Here is a 20,174-nt window from a genome sequence, read left to right on the forward strand (position 1 = left end):
ATAAATTAATCCAACACATATTTAGAAATCTGTTCCTTGTGCTGTGAGATCACAAACTCCCTGTGCTTTCACCAAAATACCATTGCACTTGAGTGGTGGCACTATCAGGTCAGTAGACTCCAGAACTAATTTATTTGCATTAATTTAGAATGACTAAATCCTGGCAAAGAGGCTTCTTTTTTTTTTTTTTTTTTTTTTTTTTTTTCATTTTTGTACTTCTTTGTAAGCCCTTGACACATAAACACAATCCTTCAGTACCCGTTTTGTGTGGGGGTGTTAGGCAGCTGAATGCAGATGGATTGTAAGCATCTAAAGCCATTTGTTTAGCAAACCAAATGTTTGCTTTTATTATTTTCAAGTAATCAAGAGCACCTGCTTATTTCTTGTTCTGAGCCAGTCTAACAGAAAACCAGTATTACAGCTACAACACTGCCATCCTGACATTCCCAATCCCAGACATGCTTGGCGGATGTTTACATACAGCATTGCAGCTCTGGGCATGGGAAGTTGATAACTAAATAGGAATTTGGAAAGTGTTTTCATGTGAAGCAGTGTGCAGTCCTCCCCAGGATATTAGGTTGCAAATGCACTGTATACATGCAGTCCTGCCACCCAAATCCATGGAGCAGCAAAGCCCAGGAAAAATCTCACTGGGGCAATAGAAGGACAAAAACAGAGCTACAGTGAGCTACTTCCAAGAGTCACAAACTTGTTTCACATGATTAATCAGGTATCTGGTAAATGAAGGTTCAGGACCAGTTCATAAACCATTCAATTTGCCAATTCTTTCCTGATATCTGTTATTCTAGCTGTACTGCCAGTCTCCCAAGTAGATTTTTTCCAGTTTGAATAGATGGCTGCACAATTTGTTAACCCCCAGAATAACAGAGAAGATTACCAGATACCAACTTATATATTAGTGCTCTCATTTTTTGTTTATTTTTTAACTCAAGCACTCAATCAGACCAAATAGGTGCCCACCGTATCTTCCAGAAGCCTTATCTTCGATTTTGATGAAATCTAGATCAAAGTCTTGGGGTTTATGTACTGAAAGCCACAGCCAATGAGTCAGTTGGAATCACAGGCTGGTATGAGTGCAGGTGTATTATAAATTATGCCTAATATATTTGGTATTTAAAAAGCAGCCACTGATACAACTTAAGATTTAGTGTTCAGGTGAGCTTTACAAAGAGATGTAACCCTTGCAGTGAGAAATGTTAAATCTTCTGCAGTGAAGTTATACCAAAAACAATGCAGCAACAAATAAGAAGCAGCAGAGAGCTAGCACACAGACACCAAAGGGCAGATTTCTCTTCCCTGACCCACCAGTACAAGTAAGAATTTTTTAGGTAAGCTGTACAGAGCTAAATGTGATATTAATTTGAAGTACAAAATAATCCAAACAAAGGGTGTACATTTATCTCTGTCTACATCTCACAACAACCTCGTGCTACCAAATATAGCCAGCTGCTAGCTTTTGTTAGAGCACAACTCCTTATTTCATGAGGGGACAGCACAAGATGCTTGAATCCATGGGGAAGCATTTGTATTGGGTAACAGCTCTGTGACTCTGACCCTACAAAATGGGTACATGCACTTAGTTTTATGGACATGAGTAATTAGATTAAAACTTCTGTGTTTAATTTTCCATAAAGTTAAGGACATGAACAAATATTTTTAGAAGCAGTGTTTCAGTGAAGAAGAGTGTGTCACGTTCTACACTGGAGGAATACATTAAAAATTGTTTGTGAAGTTCTACATTACTGTTCTGTTATTACAAGAAATGTCTGCAAAGGTAAAATACAACAAAGAGGTAAAAAATCCCTACGCTTAATACATACATGAAAATTCCAACTTCCCTGCCCGCCAGAACATTGTTATACTTACCAATATTGCAATATTTTCCTACAAAATTTCTTTTGCAATCACATACGATTTCCCCACTGGAGGTAATCATTTTACATTCTCCACCATTCATGCAAGGATCACGAACACAACCTACAAGCAGAAGACAAAGATTAAATCAAAGATACAAGCAATTCAAGAGAATCCGTCCATTTTACCTTAATTTAGTACATCTTCTTCCTGCATATATATTTTGAGGAAGATTTTCCTTTTTACTCATCTCAGACCTACACCTGATATGAATTGAAGAAAAAGAAACTACGCTGATTTCTGCCCACTGAGGTCTGTCTCATTGCTTTCACTTGTATTGGATAATGTCAGCATAGCTATTGAAAAATATTATTAATGAACAATAGATAAAAGGGGGTGGTGATTGTTATTACCAGTGGTGATGATGTTGGCATTAGCATTTTGTTCTGTACAGAGGGTTCTGCCAATTCCAAGTTTGCCACAGAGCTGTGTTGAAATTTGTAATGAGGTATCTAGCAGGAAGCTCAGCCAAATATTTAGGGTGTCCAACGAGGAAATATGAAGTCCTATTAAATTTACAAGCTCTCCCAAGGACTCCCATTGTCCTAGAAAGCCACCAACTCTCTCCATATGTCAATTTCCACTTCTGTAAGGTGGAAATAAAAGCACCTAGTTACTTCAAAGGGCTTCTGTGAAGCTTACTTGGTACTCTAAGTTATTTGGTAGTCTAGGGGGGTGGATCCAGTCAGCCAGACTGAATAACACAATAGCCATACTGGAGCATACACACAGAGGTAAGGCATACTTTTGCTTCCCACCATCTATCCTTTCAAAAGGGAGGTGCCATGATGGCTTCATCAGATAGGTGACAACCTGGAGCACATGCCCTGCAGCTAGTTGGATAACTCTGTCTGGCACCTGGGTGCCCAAAACAAGGTGGAGGCTTCACAACTTAAGCATCACCCTGGTTGGAAATGAGTATGTTGAGCCTAAAGTCATGGGGACTCTGGGTTCGATGCAGGGCAATGGGATCCTGGAGGCAAGTAGTTAACACACTGGGATAGGCTTGGGAAGAAATCTCAGAGGAAACAGTAACTTCAAGTAATTGTAGGTGTGCAGGGAAAGAGTAGAGGAGGGTGTGTCTCTCAGGCACATTACAGCTTTGGAAGAGAGAAAAGTCAGAAATTTCAGCACTTCTACTGTATCATCTGCTGCATATTCCTACGCACTGCAGTTCAGGATTGAATCTCCGTCAAGGACAGCACTAAGGCTTGTCACTAAAATTCAGCTTAATTCATTTAATAAAGATGGACACACTAAAGTGATTCCCTGGGTCAGCATTACTGCTCACACATGGGAGGATATGGCCCTCTTGGGGAGGGCACGTGAGCTGCAATAGCAGCCTGGCTCTGGTAACACCACTCAGACCCTGATACCCTTACTATCATTTATCCCCCATGCTGGTCAAGAGCTGCAATAAAAAAGTGTGCTTACGTTCATGTTTGATACTCTGGCACTCAATCTCGCCATCCACACATGTGCACTGCTCCACAGCTCCTTGTTGGACTCTTGACCAGGTCATGCCCACATCAAAGTACTCATAGAGACTGTTGTCAAAACATTTCCCTAAAACACAGTTTAAAAAACATCACAGGCTTTCTGAGATTATTTCTTGCAGGAGGCGGCACCACATACCCTTTCTCCCTTTTTTTCTTGTTGAATTGATGTATGTTTGTTGACAGCTGGTGCTTCTCAAAGAAGCCAGCCTCCAAGGTGTGGCTGCGCTAAGCCACAGCTCTAAGGACCTCAAGGCAGAGGTGGCTTTCTCCTAAAGCTCAGTTAACATGGCAGCATCATTTCAGCCCTCCCAAAAGTTCAGTCAGCAAATACAAAAAATAAAATCAGTGATGTATTGCTGTGTCTGTCACACTTTATGGTGTCAGTCACAGGCAATGGGTTGCGCTGGAGATGGTGGAGCACCAACACTGAAAAGGGCATCCTTGCTTATGGTGGGAGACAGTCTAGAGCTTCAGGAAAAAGCCTTTATTAAACAACAGCAAGTGTACCTGAAAGCCCTTGTAAAAGCCAAATTCCTCCCTTGACATGCAGTAAATTGGGAGTGACACCACCACAAAACTGGAGAAATGACCCAAGCAAAGTTCTTCGGCTTGAATCTCCTCCACCTTTGGAAATGACTCCCCTGAAGGTGGAGAAGCTGTACAGGTGGAAGGCTGACATCATAGGAGAAGCTGAAATGGCCCCGTGTCTGCATATGCACAAGCAGTAAGGCGTCACCTGAAATGCTGCTGCTTTTTCATGTCTCCCTGCCCTACCTACTAGATGGTATTATTAGTCTTCTCCAAACATGTAAGTGATATTTAAATCTTAAAAACAGCAAAGGGAGGGGAAGAGGCTCTTTGTGTTTCCCATAACTTAATATCTTACTGGCTCAGAGCATGCTTGGATTTACAACTGTATAATCAAGCTATTTTCAGCTGTCCTGTCACTAATGGATTGTCTGTCATAACCATTTGGAAATCCGCCTACACAAACATCCATGCTGCAGTGGTCTCTCCCATCACAACAACACTACCTTTTCATTAAGCAAACTTTAATGAGCTCTACTTACTGCTCGTATTTCATGTTGTAACACTCGTGTAAGAAGATACTTACTCATCTGGCAGTCCCTTCCCGTGAATTCCTCAGAACAGGCACAGTGGTACATCCTATGGCCGTGAGCGAGAAAACAGGTCCCTCCATTTTGGCAAGGGCTGTTTGCGCAGTAATCTAGGCAGGCCACATAAGAAGCTGCTGTTAATGACTGCCAGATAAGCCGTGCTTTGTTGTGTTAGGCGTCGGCTTGGTTACCTTAACCATTCTGGTTCGATGCACAGTGGTTTTAATACCACCTATGAATCTAAAACGGTCTTTATCCAAACTATTCACGTTGTTCTTGTTTTAAGCTCCAGAGCAGCTATACTTACCCAGCTTTTTTAAAAAGGAGAGCAAACCACTGTGCTGAACCTTCTCCACCAGAGTAACTTGTCCCATGGTGGTGGGTTCAGGCACGCATGAAGTTGTATGGTGAGGAAGAAGATGGGCTGAATGCCCACAAGATGGAGCTGTGCCTTTGCACTGGGGAGGGAAGGCTGCAGCTCTGCCTCTGCCCGGATTACCGCCCTGCATGCTTCGCATTTCAACAGAAATAACCGGGATTATGCATCTTCTCTTTCAAATGACACGAAGGATGATCCTCCACAGAGGAATTTGCTATGGGTTTTTGGATTATGTCTAAAATGAAAGGACAGCCGGAACAAAGGAAAAAACTTTTGAAGCAAAACAAGGGCACGTCCAAATAAATCAGGCCAAATGAAATTGAGCTGGACCGGAGTAGTGTATCTGTTTGTACGGGAATTTTCTAAATCATGGGAAAATAGGTTGGAAGAGAAGAGGGTGCACCAGGACGACTCTCTCAGCCCTGTGATGGAAGCTCTACTTCCATCAAAACAAAAATTGTGAGTCTAGCTGGCCACCCAGAGCTCCTGATTCCAGATAGTATCCAGGACAGTATCTCCCCTGAAGTCAACCAACAACATATTTTACACCCGTGGAAGAGTTAGCCTAACATCTTGTCTGCATTTCAATCCTTTTTGTTAAAGCTAGTCCAACTCTACAAGAGCAGCTGTAGAGTTATTCAACCCAAGTGCTCCTTTGGTTAAAGTGTGGTCCTAAATATGGGAGGTAATGTATGAAGACACAGGCACACACATACAGAGCTGAGGTGAAGCATGAAAGAGCAGATCCTGAACTTGGCTATGGCAGTGTAAATGGGAAGGTTCCCCTGCACTTATCAAAATATTTACTTCAGGACAGAGTGGTGTAATTGGTGTAAATACCAGCCTTGGGTGTATTCACTGGTAGTTTCACTCCAGGATAACATCAAGGGAAAGCAAGTAAAGGCAGTGATGATTCTCCTGTTCATGCTGCTTGATAGTTATGAAATTTGTAGTGACGTAATGTTTCTTCAAAGGCAAATTCTGTATTTCCTATACCCATCAAGTCCAAACCATGAGTTGGTCTCCAGGCCATCCTCTGGTGCAGCAGTGCTCAGTACCCTCATTAAACTTGCAAAGAGCATTAACATCCCTTCCTTTCCTTCCTAGTCCAGGTCCCTCACTATATCACACCTACGCACTGCCAGACTTCCCCAGGGTATTCTGCATCCCTCCCCTCTTGTCCTGGAGCCCAGGACCAACTTCTACCTCTGAGAGATGCTTCTAAGCACACGGACAATTCACACCTCTCTGTAAGGAATCCTGCCCACCATTAACCAGGGAGTACCAAGTCCCTGCTTGTTCAGCCAATGTCTAAAGCCACCCAGCATTACCTCCCCACTCTCATGGGAAAAACACTCTGTGTTTGCTAGCAGTCACTTTGACTTCAGCTTCACCTCTCTGAAGCTCTGCTGAATGAGCAGGAGCCTTGTCTTGCCTTGTCTAACCGTATCTGCCCACAAAAACTTTCTGTTTCTGCCACCCACCTTTCCCAGGGGCTGCTCTTCCTCACAGCCCCCCCTGCAGTGGTGCCTCTTCCTCCTGCCTGCGCAGCCCACACAGCACTAATTCTCTAGTTCTTCTTTCCATATCAGTCCAAACATCTCTTAAAAAAAGAACTTGGTGTCTGGCTGTCTGACATTTTTTTCCAAATCAGGGTTTTGGCCACTCGTCCAAGATTTCCAGACGTTCAGCAGCCTGAGCAGTAATATTAACAGGCTGCCCAAGATCTGGAGGTCCCATACATAAGGGCATTGTGCATGTATGCCTATATATTTGTATAAATCTGAGCCATGCAGGCACAGCCTGGCCCATGTCCATGAAGGTGCTCACCTCGGGCGGATACTACACATGCTCTCCAAAGGATTTCCGGGGCAGGAAAGGCAGATCCTCTAGAAACCTGAACAAATATCTCCCAAAGGCAGCGATAAAGCTCCTGCTAATTTCAGGGGGTTTTGAACAAGCGCTCCAGGTATTGTTTCTGTGAGCTCTGGCTCTGTACTGCACAGTGCTAACATCTCCCTCCAGCAGAGCCTTTATACCCAAGCTTAACTTCACCCTGCAGCTAAAGGCTTGTTGGTAAAACTTTCTCTGGAAGTTGGCAGAAGTATTTTTCTGGATCGATGCCTCAAATGCTTGCTTAACACTAACTTGCAAGCAGCTTCAATGGGTTCAAGCAGACTCCCCACGTACACAGGGCATTCTGGGCCTGGAGAGAGTCCATGCTTCAGTCTTTGATCCTTCCCATCCCAGTTTGCACACTTCTCACTAGTCAGCCAAGGATGTTTTCTCCCCCCAGAATTTCACTTTTAACTGCTTTTCAGGTGCCTATAAAGCAGCTGAGACTCCCCCAAAAGTGCGATTAGGTTAGATTAATGGGATTCTTTTCACAATAAAATGGTATACTTTCCATGTTTAGAAGATCAGCATTATTCAGTTTGACTCCTGCCCTCTTCCCAGTTATTTTCCCCACCAAGTGAACTCTCCTCCCTTTGCTTGAAATACCCTTCAGCCATTTTGCCACTCCTCCCTTTAGAACTCAACATAAACTTTTACTCTAACCTATGGCTGGTGATCTGTTAAACCTTTTCCAAGTCCAAATACAGTGCCTGCTGCTTAAAAAAATAAATAAATACATACATACATACATAAGTAAATAAAATAGAACTATGCTTATAAATAAACAAACATCTTAATACTTTTATATTTAATTTTACAAAATCCTTAACGCTTCTAGAAATAAAGTATTTTCTTTGTAACAGCCTGCAATGATTCCATCCCTCTCTTTCTTTTCCTTTTCACTCTCACACACACAACTCTTGCTTTCTGGAGAAGAACCAGTAACCAGGGAAAGGCCTTACTGGGGTTGTAGTACACTGACAGCCCTCATCAAGAGATGGGCTGGCAAGCCTTTCTTTTAGCAAACCACCCTACAGAGAGTAACAGCTGAAAATTAGCTGAAGAGTTGGAGACAGCTGCTCATGGGGCTGCCAGGACCACAGTGATGGGCAGGGAGCGGGACAGAGGTGGCACGAGGAACCCCTGGAGGAGCAGTGGGGAGAGGGGGAAGATGGAGGGCTCCCCAGTAAATCCATCCTCCACTGGGGAATTCCCTTTCCTGGCCAAATGGACTATCTTGGGTCCCAAAAGGACACAGGTCCTATAAGCCCTGTGTTTTTCTGTATAGGAGGAGCAGCAAGTGATGCCAGGGTGGTCTGGGACTCATTCACAGCAGTGAAGAAACAGCACAACAGAAACTCTACCCCCAAGACTTCAAAGAGAAAAGGAAAGGAAAAGGGCTGAAAGATCTGTTCTGAGAAGAAATGGAGTGGGGAAATAAAAGCAGTAAGGATGGGGAAAGACAAGAGAGAGGCAGGAACCCTCCTTTTAAATTCACTTTAGGGCAGAGCCCAGGGGCATTTCTCAGGTGCCGGAGAACCACTGGTGGGGCTGGACCTGAGTTGTGCCTGCCAGGATGCTCACTAACATGGAAATGCAAAGCATGGGGCTTGGCGAGCTGCTTCCTCAGTCACTGAAACAGCCTCCTGCCATCAGCCAGACACCACTGTGACACGGTTTCACTGGAGGATTAAAATAGTCATGAGTTACTGCTTCCAACACTTCACGCTCTGGGAGGACACCCATGAATAAGGAAGTGGAACCTTCATGACCTGACTCTTGCAAGCATGAACTGTCTATAAAGTCTGTGTTCATGTCTGGCACACTTGCATTACAAAGGCACATGCACTGCTGCTTGTTTTGGGTTAGGCCATTTGTCTCTGATCTACTGTTGATCTGTTTTAAAGCCAGGCTGGAAAATAATTTAAAGTTGTTAAGTTTAAAATGATGATGTTGCACACTGCTTAATTTGAGACTCTCAGGATGATTCAGCCAGCATTGGCTTCTCAAGTGCTCTGGTAGATTGTAATATGTTTGACAATGAGTCTCCTGACAGGATGGAGAAATCCCTGCAAGGGGATGGCAGAAAATGTCCTTTGTTTGAAAGTGAGAAGGGAACATATAAGGTTGTCCAGCCAGATTCCACAGACTAAACAAGACAGGTCACATCTGAAAGCAGTATCAAGGAGAACAGAGGAACATGATCAACATTTAGACACAGATCCAAAAATAGACACAGGGGCATCAAGTCTAATCAGTGCTACATACGATTTTTCAACGCCACCCTGTCACTGTATAAATTGAGGACTAGATGTGTATATTCCTTGCAAAATGAATGAGTTAGATGCCTCAAAATGAATGTCATATGCTGCCAAATAAGATCCCCAAGCAGCCAGCCCATGAAGCTGGGGAGACAGCCATGCTAGAGCCAGCCATCAAGGTAATGCTGAGGACAGGGATGCATGCTCCCCACAGGAATGCTTGGGACGTGGTGCTTTCACCCACTGTGTCACTTAGGAGTGACTTATATAGAAAGGAGATTTTGCCACAGATCTTGGCTTCTCGTTTTAGACAGACTTTCACAATGAGGTAATCATAGCACTTGAGTGGGGTGATCCACATGAAGCTGTAGCACTGCTTGGCTAAATAACCCTTTCATTCTCCCTCGGTTCTCTTGCAATGAAATATCTGTCCTCTTGTATTTTCTGAAGCAGCCCATAGCCCAAGAAAGACTGGTTTTGAAGGCCTACCCCTTACTCTGAGATCTTGAGGCAGGACAGCTGTAAAGCGATGGCTGTATGTTGTACACAGTGTGAAATGTTTCTGTACCTTCTAAAAAAATAATAATCAAAGAGACAGAAAATGTAGCTGATTAGATTAGGGAAAAACTAAAAGGCACCTCCAAAGCATGAGGGAGGAGAAGATGATCACCTCTGTGCTCAGCAGGAGCTCAGATTTCCATATTGGCTCTGCCATAATTTCTCTCCATGGCTTTGGGTTAGTCAACAGTGAATTAAAGACTCTGTGATATTCACAGCCTCGTGGTTATGAATATTCAATGGCTATGAATTCACAGCTATGGTTATGCAGAGTCACAGAGAGACCCCAGAAATGGCTAGTGTGAAGGCTTGTTCTGTGTATACCAAATAAAAGCTGCACAGAAGGCACTTTCCCTTCCTGCTGTAGATGGCAAAGTAGGAAGCAGGTAAATGGTGTGACTAGGCAATGGTTTGCCTTACCTGTCTGCTCTTTGGAGAACAACTTGCAGTACCCCCATTTCCTGTCGCGGTCGTAGTTATGCGTTGTTGAACACCTGGAAGGAATTAGAGATGCAGCTTAGAGCAGCTTCAAACAGCATGGATGTTGCACCAGGTGAAGCAAGAGGACCCCTCACAATCACAGAGAATGAAGGGCAAGCATGGGAAGCTGTTTCACCCCGGCTGTTGTTGGAGCAATTTGTGCACAGAATATTGGGATTTTTGGCTTTAAATAAAGATCTTACAGAGAAGAAGATGCTTATGAGGGTTCACAGGCTTAGGGCTACTACAGACCACTGTGCCCCTCAAAACATTGCTTCATTATAGCCAGGCACCGTCTTTTTGCTCTCAGTCCAGAAAGGCCAAGAATATATTTTTACATTGAAACTACATGGCCTTTGCTCTTTGGCAATATGTAAATTCATACTTTTTTCCTAGTCAGCATCTGTTTCATTCAAACTCTCTGAACACCAGAGGAAAATATATGCCTTTTTGTTGTTGTTAAAGATGCTCTGCCCCATCTGTTTCAAATTAAATACAGACTAAGAATGAGATGTGGAAGCAGAACCTAAGATCCCCAATGAATCCTCCAGAAAAAGGAAAATTAAAAAAAAAAAATCTGCTTTCTATTTCTAAGACTAGAAAACAAAAGACAGAAATAAAAACCAAAACCAAAGCCAATAAATTATGTCTCCTTTATTCATTACAGAACAAGCCAAACAGGACCCAACCCATTTCTGATGGCTGCCAGTTACCTTTAATAATCTGCGGAGGCAGAAGACTGTCCGCAGAGGGACTTTCTCCTGGCTTGCAGCAGCAAACATATTTTACACTCAGTTCCTTTAAAGTATTTCTAATTTTTAGTTTGCCTGACAAAATGAGGAAATAACTGACGTATGGGTGGTTTCCAAAGGCACGGATAAACCCTCTCCTTTCTGCAGAGCAGCACGTTGAATCCTGCACCCTACACTGCCTATGAGAACCCTACCAAGGCACCATCCGGGCAGACTTTGACGGTCATTTAGTCTGTGCACTTTTGCCTTTATCTGTCTGTTGCCTCCAAGACTCATAGCACTCTCACGAGCACTAAGTTCATATTCCCCTCTTGAAGAGGTAGACTTACTTATAGGTTTCCCCAAGGTCATGCAGGGAGTACATGACTGAATCAAGCCTGAACCCCAGAGGTCCACGTCCTGTCCCAATATTCCATCCACCAAAACATCCTCCCTAGCTGGACATGGCCCTAAGGGACACAGTTTAGGAACATGGTTTAGTGATAGGGCTCAGTAGGTCAATTAATGGTTGGACTTAATGAACTTGAAAGTCTTTTCCAACCTAAACCATCAAATGGTTCTATGGTTCTGTAATAAATATTAGCTGTACCATCTGTCACCACATAGGGAAATGTGTGGCTACAGGGCATTGGAAGAAATAGAGGTTTTCTTTATTTAACACGTCAGATAATCTGTTTTTATTATTTGCATTTTCATTATACTTTGAACACTCGTGTTATCAAATTATCTTTCTACTCCAGGACCCTAGAAGCTAGGTCAAAATTTTATTGTAGAGCACATCTGTGTTTTTTAACTGCCCTACCTTTCTTCTTAACTAGATGCTATGTGGTATTTAAAATGCTTTGGTTCCTATGGAGATTCTGAATAGGCCACGCATGTTAAGTTAGTTGACCTCAATCATATAAGGTGCATGAAAAGAAAGGTGCTTAGTATTCTAATGCAAAATAACTCAGCATGTTCTTAAAGATGCTGCTTTCTCACAGGCATTAAGGTCCCTGCAATTCTGCGGGGAGTTGATGGAAATTTCCCTGTGCTCTTTTGGTGGCAAGTGGATCATCATGCTCTTTTAAAGGATGGTCGACAGCACATGAAGATTGCAGTGAGTTAAGTGCTTCTCAGCAGTGTGTTACTTGTGTTACTGTTGGCAAAATGGCCTCAGACTTCACATTTCATTTGTGCCAGTAATGATGGGGAAGGAGAGTTTTCTGAATGACATAATTATTGATTTAGCAGAGTGGTGTTACACTGAGCAGCATGGGGGAGGCAAATGGAAAAGGTTCCGTATACATCTAAAAGTAGAACTAACTGAGTATTTGTCATAAAGAATTGGAGCAAATTCCTGTCATTAGGGGGAAAAATTATACAAAAAGTAATACTCTCTGGACTCTGTCCAGCAGGTGTCACATTAGAAGCAAATAGAGAGCTCAATTTTTTTCTTCATAAAGGTTTGTTGTGTGTTTGTTTTTTTTTTTGTCGTAAGAGGTCCTGCCTTTGCTTCTTCCAGTGGCTTCCTGCAACCCACTGGTTCTCTCACCTAATGCTCTTCACAATCTGTCCCCTCATTCCTTATCATCCCACAGTGACTATGACTACGAAGGCGTTGATCATGCCCTGGGCTGCCAGGCTGCCTCCTCAGTGCCAGGCTTCCTACACATTCATATAAGTTTTTTATATTCTGCCACGTTTCTCTTACTGTTTGGGACAAGCTCTGCACATCCTCAAAGCTACCTCACTATTCTCCCTCCTTTCCTTTTTTCATATCTGTTATTCACTGGGAGGCTTTCCAAAAGTGTGGTAACATTTTGGTCTTTCACAGGATGTTGCCTCCAGCTGTCAGACCAGCCAATATCAGCTTATTTTTTCTTTGTGCTGGTTTTACTTATGCCCGCTCTCAAAATTTATGGGATAACAAGTGTCTTTACATCAGCCTGTCACATAAAATTGTTAACAAAAAAGTGAAAACTTAAATACACAGATATTGAATTACACCAGAATCAGTAGTACACTATTACTAGGGGTTGATTAAACCAATACTTTAACCTATGTGTGATAAACAACACGGAACAGAACCAGGAATGGACAGACAAAATGGTGGACCACAGATGTGGCCTAACTGATAGGTAGAACAAATGGAAGAAAGGCTATTTTATCCATTGTTTTATCTATTGGGAGCATTTTGGGAGCCTTAATAATAAAACCTTTTGGAGACCACACAAAGCACCGAGCTGGAGCCAGATAGGTGGAAGGAAAGAGCTTCGTGGTCATGTCTGGTGCTATCACTGTGTTCAAGGCCTGGAGGTTCCCTCTGGCCTCCTTAGGCATTGTCCCAGCCATGAGAGATAGCCTGACTTTGCCAAATACCACCAAAGCAACCACCGCCAGCACCAGCAGAAACCAAAGCCTGATGATTGGTGTCTCCTGGCTCACCCTGCATATCCTTCTTCTTTTGTCAACTACCATAAACCCTCCAGCTTGAAATTCATTACCTTTTGTCTTCTGCCAGCTGGACAAAAAGCCCTCTTTTGAGGATTTGAGCCCTGAGATCTCAGGGGAGCTCATCCCACCACTAGCAAAAGGGACAGGGTTCAGCAGCAGCCCTGCAGCCACAGGATCTAATCAGTTCAGACCAGCCACATTTGCTCTCACAGGTGTCCCTGGCACTTGCACCCCCATTTTGTCCATCCCTACATTGTTTTGTGTTTCTGGAGGTGGGAATGAGCTTCATCACCAGTTCCAGCATTTTTTTTCCTCTAACACAAAAGGCGAATTTACATGACATCTTTAGTACCTGGTAAGAGAATGCTAAATAGGAATTTATCTGTGAAAACAGATTATAATTAAAGGGGAATGCAATACAGGATGCTGTTAAAGGAAGTTTGTTATTTGAATACTGCAATTATTTTGTCTTCTTTCCTGTGTTTTCGATAAATATTTATAAAGATACAATGTTGTTTGTTGCACTCAGAATTAAGTAGGGAGAGGTTACTGCAGTCAGAACTCTGACTTATGTTGAAATGTTTAATGCTAGAAATCATCAAGGTCATGTCTGATCTTCTTAACACTTTTAGCCCTTTTAATCAACATCTCAGCTTTCATAAGTGAGATATTCTGCATTGTGTTAAGATAGACACTGCTCTTAAATGCTTTCTGAAGCAGGACTGTCTTTTTATTAAACCTAACATCACGGGTTAGTGCATTATACCTGCTTCATAGGAAGTATAAGAACGCACGTAACAAAACTAAAGCCAGTGGAAGCAGGCTTTGGCTCACAGTCTAGCCTTGAGTCAAGCCTTAAGGTTTGACCTGAGGAGTAAGAACATGTACTCATTAAGTGCATACTCCAGAACTCTCTTGGTCTTGATCAAGCACAGAAAGCCAATTATTACAGAGAACCCTTGCAGACTAAGCAAAATATCTAAAAAGGAGCAATTTCTCCTGGTCTGGTCTCATTCCCAAAAGGCAGGTGGCTCCCAGCCTCCCACCATCTCCATCCTTGCTTGCAGCTCATGGACAGGCAGCAGCAGGAAGGAGCTAAGCCTTGTCCTCACCTGTCTGTCCCCTGGGACCAGTTCTTCACCATCAGCCCACACGGGGTTGATGCCAGCACACACAAACATGCACAGAGCACATTTCCCAACAGTTCCTCAGGGCTCTGTTCCTGGCATCTGCGTGCCTGAAGTCACACACTGCATTGCTTTTATCTTATGAAAGAAGAGTAAACACTGGCCAGAAGGTCAACCATGGGGTTAAATGGCCTGTCAAAACCAAACAGCTCCAGCTGCCCTCCTCATCTACCCACTTGTAAATGGCTTTTAAAAAAAATAGGAAGCACAACTGCGAAGTGTCCAAGGTCAGCTCTAAAGTATGCTTTAACCTTGGATCCCATACATTCACGGGTTTTCCATTTCTGTAGCCTAACTGGCTAAAAACAAATACACAGAGTGTCACGTATTAACAAGACTCATCTTAAACATTGCATGAGATTAAATTGGTCCAAAGGTCAAGCTCATTGTGGCTGCAGTCCATCAAGGACAGGTTTCACACTAGAAAATTATTCCAGTTCCCTTCCTTTAGTTCTTGAATCCTTGAGGTGTTTCTTGTCTGGATTGTATCTTTGGATGCTGAGGACAATCAGATGTGCTCTCCTAACCTGAAGCTCTGTGTCCATTTGCAACACATTGTGTTGTTTGTATTACACCTGCCCTTGCACTTGAAACAGATGTGCCATCAGAAAGACAATAAAGATCCTAAAAATAAAAAAAAATAGTGCAGCATAAAACCTGCAAGTTCTGTCCTGCATGGGCCAGCAATACACACTCCACAAAACATCTTCATCCTGAAAATGTGTATGTATGTGCCTTTCACATAGGTCATCTGTGCATATATTCTCACGTTACTGGTGCCCATATACTCCCTGCTTTGATGCCTTTGGTTTCTGTTAATACACTCATTAGACAGGTTTGTCTGCAAGTTAGTCTTGTTTATTCAGTGCTTGCTGCAGTAGGGTTCCCACCTGACTGCCCTTAACCTTAAATGAATAATGAATACTAACAACTTCCACATGTGAAAGAACAACCTTTGCTCAAAACTAGGAGACCTGGTCTTAAACATACTAGTAGAATAAATCTCTACTCAGGAGTAATGCACCATGCAAAAGGAGTCTGGTGCCAATCAGAATAGAAATTAGAGATACGGGGGAAAAAGTCAACTTCCCTCAAAAATCAGCTTGTCCCTGCTGCACTACAAGTACAGCCCACACAAATCAACCAATTTCTTAACAAAGTGTCACTTCTTACAGGTGGTCATCTCTCTCCTTTGGCCTTCAGCAGAGGGTTGCTGTCTGGTAGTGGCTCATTCTGTACCAGCTCTCCTCACTGATAGAATTGCAATTCCAATCTGAAGGCCAAGGAAAAAAAACATTTCTGCAGTTGTTGAGATTTATGTGGTTTTAAGGACCCCACAACTGGGTTCACCCCCCTTTGTGCACGACTATTGGTCCAAGGACCATGAGTATCAGCAGTGGAACAGCATTGCCCTCAGTGGGCGCAAGAATGAGCCCATTTTAGTTACTACAAAAATAAGATTAAAATACCAAAAGCATGACACTTTCATTTGAACATTGTCTTCATTTGTGAACAACATTAACTTACCATTTCTTTCGGGAAAATATATTTGATAAACAAGAGTGGTAAAGCCTTCCGCCATACCGGAAAGGAAATTTGCATAAATTTCCATCCTCCGTAAACACTGCAATACAAGAATAAAAACCTCATCATGCACATGAACACCAGCCCACAGGTATATATACACGTATTGTATGTTATTATATGAAATTGTAAAGATAGATAACTTCAAGTTTTTCAGCTGTGCTTTGGATTCTGTGTCTTTGCAACTTCTAGTGCATAAGAAGAGGCCAAAAATCCTACATAATGACTAAGTCAACAGAGAGTAATGGGCTATGTGGTAAAGATCACAGATCATTTCAAGCTCAAAATACATTACAATTTCTGGTACAGCAAATGCCAATTATATTCATTAATCGCAATTATCATTTCTAATTATGGAGTATTGTAATAGCATATTAAATTGATTTCTGAAGTAGCATCCTTTCAGGCTACCTTTCACTTTGTAATATCTGTTTAAAACAATTGAGGCACCAGGCAGTACAAACTGAAATAGAAACAGCCAGGGGAAAGAAGGTTTTAAAGGTTGTAGGGAAAGGTTAGGGGGTGACGGATAATTCTGTATCCCTTTGGGATAAATGGAGATAAATCAATGGGACTGGTGTCTGAAAAGGGCAAGTTTTACATTTGCCAAGTCAGCGATAGTTTTGTAAGGATGGGTGGTGGGAGTCTAACAGAAAAAAATCCTTCAAGATGAATGTTGAGAATGAAAGAGACTGAAGATAAAAAAAGACAATGGAAAACTGTCAGAGCTTATTTAACCATTAAACTAAAAGCAATCCATTCTGAGAACCAGGAGCATGAATGGGAAGCCAACAGCTGTTGTAGGTGAGAAATGGGGCGTACAACCAAGCCTGCAGCACAGCATGTTTCCATTTCTTGGTGACGACGTGCAATCACTCCATGTCCTGAGCTTACCCTGCAGTTATGGCTGGGGTTCCTGCACACTCTTGCAATATCTGTTAACCATTTCAAGCCCTGTCATATTATGTCAAAGAGCTGCTGAGGCCAGTTGTTAGCACTATGGAAAAAAAAATAACCCAGCCTGGTGGTCCTAGCCCTTTTTGGCCAATTGGAATTACAGTCACCCCATCACTTCTGCATTGCCACTGCAAAATAGCTTCCACAAGACCCTTTGCTATCACTGAAACATTTGAAATGTGGTTTTCAAATTTATTTGAAAATTATCTGAACGAATTGAGCAAATGTTCAGATATTTACCTTAGCTGTATGATAGTTCCTGTTATATGTAGCAAGGACAGTTGTGAAAACACATCCATCCAGAAGACATATTTCATCCCATAGGTCGTTAAAGACTGTTCTGAGATGTAAAGGCACCACTAATGGTCCAATTCATATAATCCATAATGGCAAAAATGCAGGGCAATAAAAGCTTTAAAACTGGAAGTCTGCAATGCCCGCACACAGCCAGGACATCTGATTTTTAATGTGCCATCTAAATAAAGGCAGTGCAGCAAATTGCATGGTACTCAAACCCTCGTCTCACACAGAGATCAAGGGCTGTGTCAGAAATTGAACCCATACATACAAAGAGTTCATGTACTTTAAAATGCAGGGCAGACACAGCTCTGATTAAAATAAAGGGAGTTGCACATCTACAGCCTGACCGTGTTGTGAGAAAACATAAGTCACACCAGCTCAAAAAAATGAAAATCCCATCAGCACCTTCGCATTAATCCCCACCTGAAGGGAAATTATCTTAGATGCCTGAGCTAATCCCAAATTCACCTCTACGCAGACATTAATATTGTCATAACCATTCCATAATCCTTATTCATGTTGAAACAAAGACAGGCTTACTACCAGCTTGCACAGCATGGATGCAGACAGGCAGATCGTTCTTACTGTCATGAAACCTATTGGATTTGACTTTGTACCTTGTGGGTGAGTGAACTCATGTTTTGAGCCTCTTCCTGCCCCAGATTTGTAGTGCTACAAAGAGAAAAAGAGAACGTGGATTGGAGAGAGAAATTCACTCTGGGAACCATCCTGTAGAGACAAACATGCTTTCCAAGGTGCCCTCAAGCTGTGTTTCTCTCAGTTTTTCTGCAAAGATCTCATTATTTGCACCTGATTTTAGCTGGGGGCACAACCTGATGAACCAGGGTAAGTAAACACTGGCTAGTGAAAGGTCTCTGTTAAACCAGAACCCAGCACAGTACAAAAAAGTCTGAAGCCCTGCTCCATTATATCTTTCTACTGCCAAGAGACACATGCCCTGTTTCTCTGCAGAACACGTGCATTTTGGGGCCAACTGACAGTTACAAATAATATCTTTTTTTTTTTTTAAATAAAAAAAAAAAAGTCAAAATTTTGATTTTTTCTTCCATTTAGCTGTATGCCCCAGGACATTAGCTAAAAACCAACCTCTGCTTTATCTGGGTTCACCAATCAGCAAGCAAAGATCACTAGGCTGAGCTGATTTGAAGCCACAGGAAATAATAAAAAAGGTAATAGACCTAAAATGCTGCTACCAAAGCTGCTGACAGCTGAACCATAGAAAGATAAAAATATAATGAAAGCAGTCAAGGAAGCAGCACATGATGAACATAGAGCAGTGCAGAAAATGTAGTAAGCAAGCAGTAAAGCCAAGCTGTTGCTAAGATATATAGGTAGGCTTGAACAGTTCTGGGGAAGAAACAATTTTAGCACTCACCCTCTGTGCTAATTCTGTCTGCACTGGGAAGTCCCTGATGGCTTCAGCCAAGGCTGATCTTTGTCCCTGGCACTGTGAATGTCCCTCTCTGCTCCAACCTACAACATCTACAGAAATACTTCTGCACTTCACTTGGACAGTCAGGATTATAGCATCAGTTAAGAAAACCTGAGCTAGTTTTAATCTAGCTGGTGATAAAAGACTAACCGTGCCACACGCAAGTGTGGGTGAGAGCTATCAGCTAGGCCATGGTGGATGCCGGGCCACAGCAGGGTTCGAGCAAACTGGCAAAGTCAAGCTGGCATGGCCATGCAGTGCCACAGCTGCCTTGCAGATATTCCCCAAAAAGGACACAAAACGTGTTTAAAACACTGACAGGCATGGCATGAAAACAGCAATAGGAGGAGATAGTTGCCATCATGTTGTTACCAGCTAGCAGCGAAGCCTGGTGGGGTAGCACTCTCTTTCCATGCTATTGCAGGTACCTGCTTGCACCAACACACTTCTGAGATGCGTTTTCAAAGTATTACAACTTTAGTAGTCCCTACTCCCCCTCACTCTTGCCCCTAGCAAGCATGCATGTAAGCAATTGCTTTAAATGTATAGGGACAAGCCATCCTACAGGCCCCTGGTTAGTCAGCATTGCTGAGAGCCCTGATCTAACAAACCCCTTTTGTGTTTCACTCGAAGCACTCTTCCCTTCCGTCTGGCCAGCAGCATCACTCATTCAGCCCCTGGGCAACATCGTCCTGCCAGGCAGCACGTAGGAGATCAGCCACTCCAAAGCAGAGGAATCACACTTACCATCCTCAAACAGTCACCACTCAGAGCCAGAGCCAAGACAAGAGTGAAAGCAGCACAGGCTTTCATCTTCACTCTCCTCTCACAAAGGTTTTTCCTGGCAGAAGGAAGCTTCCAGGGCTGGGCTGAAGCAGGAGGGTGAATCAGCAAGGAACTTTCACAAGGCACTGTAATTTACTTGACTTTAGGGTATTTTAGTTTTCTAAGTAAGCAGAGCTCTTATCGTTAATCATTAATGTCTTTGTGGGTAGATGGGAATGCCATGGAGTGAGATACCCTGCCTAAACCACAAGGAGCAAAGAGGTTACAAAGTGCCTGTCCCTCTAATAGACAGCAGTATCCTCCCTTCCCTCCCCTGGGCTCATAAAATAGCTAAGGACACCTCGAGAGCAGCTGATCCAATGTTGCCTGTAACAGAAATCATTTAGCACCCAGACACTTCCCATCTTCCCTTCACGAGCTAATTAAAAGCACGGTATAGCAATAACAGGGAGCTCCCAACAAGCCCACTCAGGAAACAACATTGCATTGCAAAATATGGAACAGATCAATGCCAGTATCAGACAGAGGAATTACTCATTAACAGATGGTTACCTGCCCAGCTGTGACTTACAACAACAGCCCTGCAGAGCAAC

At 42.8% G+C, this 20,174-nt stretch overlaps 1 protein-coding gene across 1 annotated transcript in view; it reads right to left on the reverse strand.

Moving 5' to 3' along the window:
- The window catches only part of HGFAC (HGF activator), a 41,511-nt gene extending 21,903 nt beyond the window's left edge, over positions 1-19,608 (reverse strand). The window contains exons 1-7 of the mRNA XM_032187055.1: positions 19,543-19,608; positions 17,960-18,014; positions 16,029-16,125; positions 10,067-10,140; positions 4,549-4,662; positions 3,370-3,501; positions 1,888-1,998 (exon numbers count right to left, since the gene is read on the reverse strand). Coding sequence (XP_032042946.1) covers positions 1,888-1,998; positions 3,370-3,501; positions 4,549-4,662; positions 10,067-10,140; positions 16,029-16,125; positions 17,960-18,014; positions 19,543-19,608 — 649 coding nt within the window. The remainder of the gene's footprint in view (positions 1-1,887; positions 1,999-3,369; positions 3,502-4,548; positions 4,663-10,066; positions 10,141-16,028; positions 16,126-17,959; positions 18,015-19,542) is intronic.
- Positions 19,609-20,174: the final 566 nt, after the last annotated feature.

The sequence above is a fragment of the Aythya fuligula genome, chromosome 4 (assembly GCF_009819795.1).
Source record: "Aythya fuligula isolate bAytFul2 chromosome 4, bAytFul2.pri, whole genome shotgun sequence".
Taxonomy (NCBI): Eukaryota; Metazoa; Chordata; class Aves; order Anseriformes; family Anatidae; genus Aythya; species Aythya fuligula.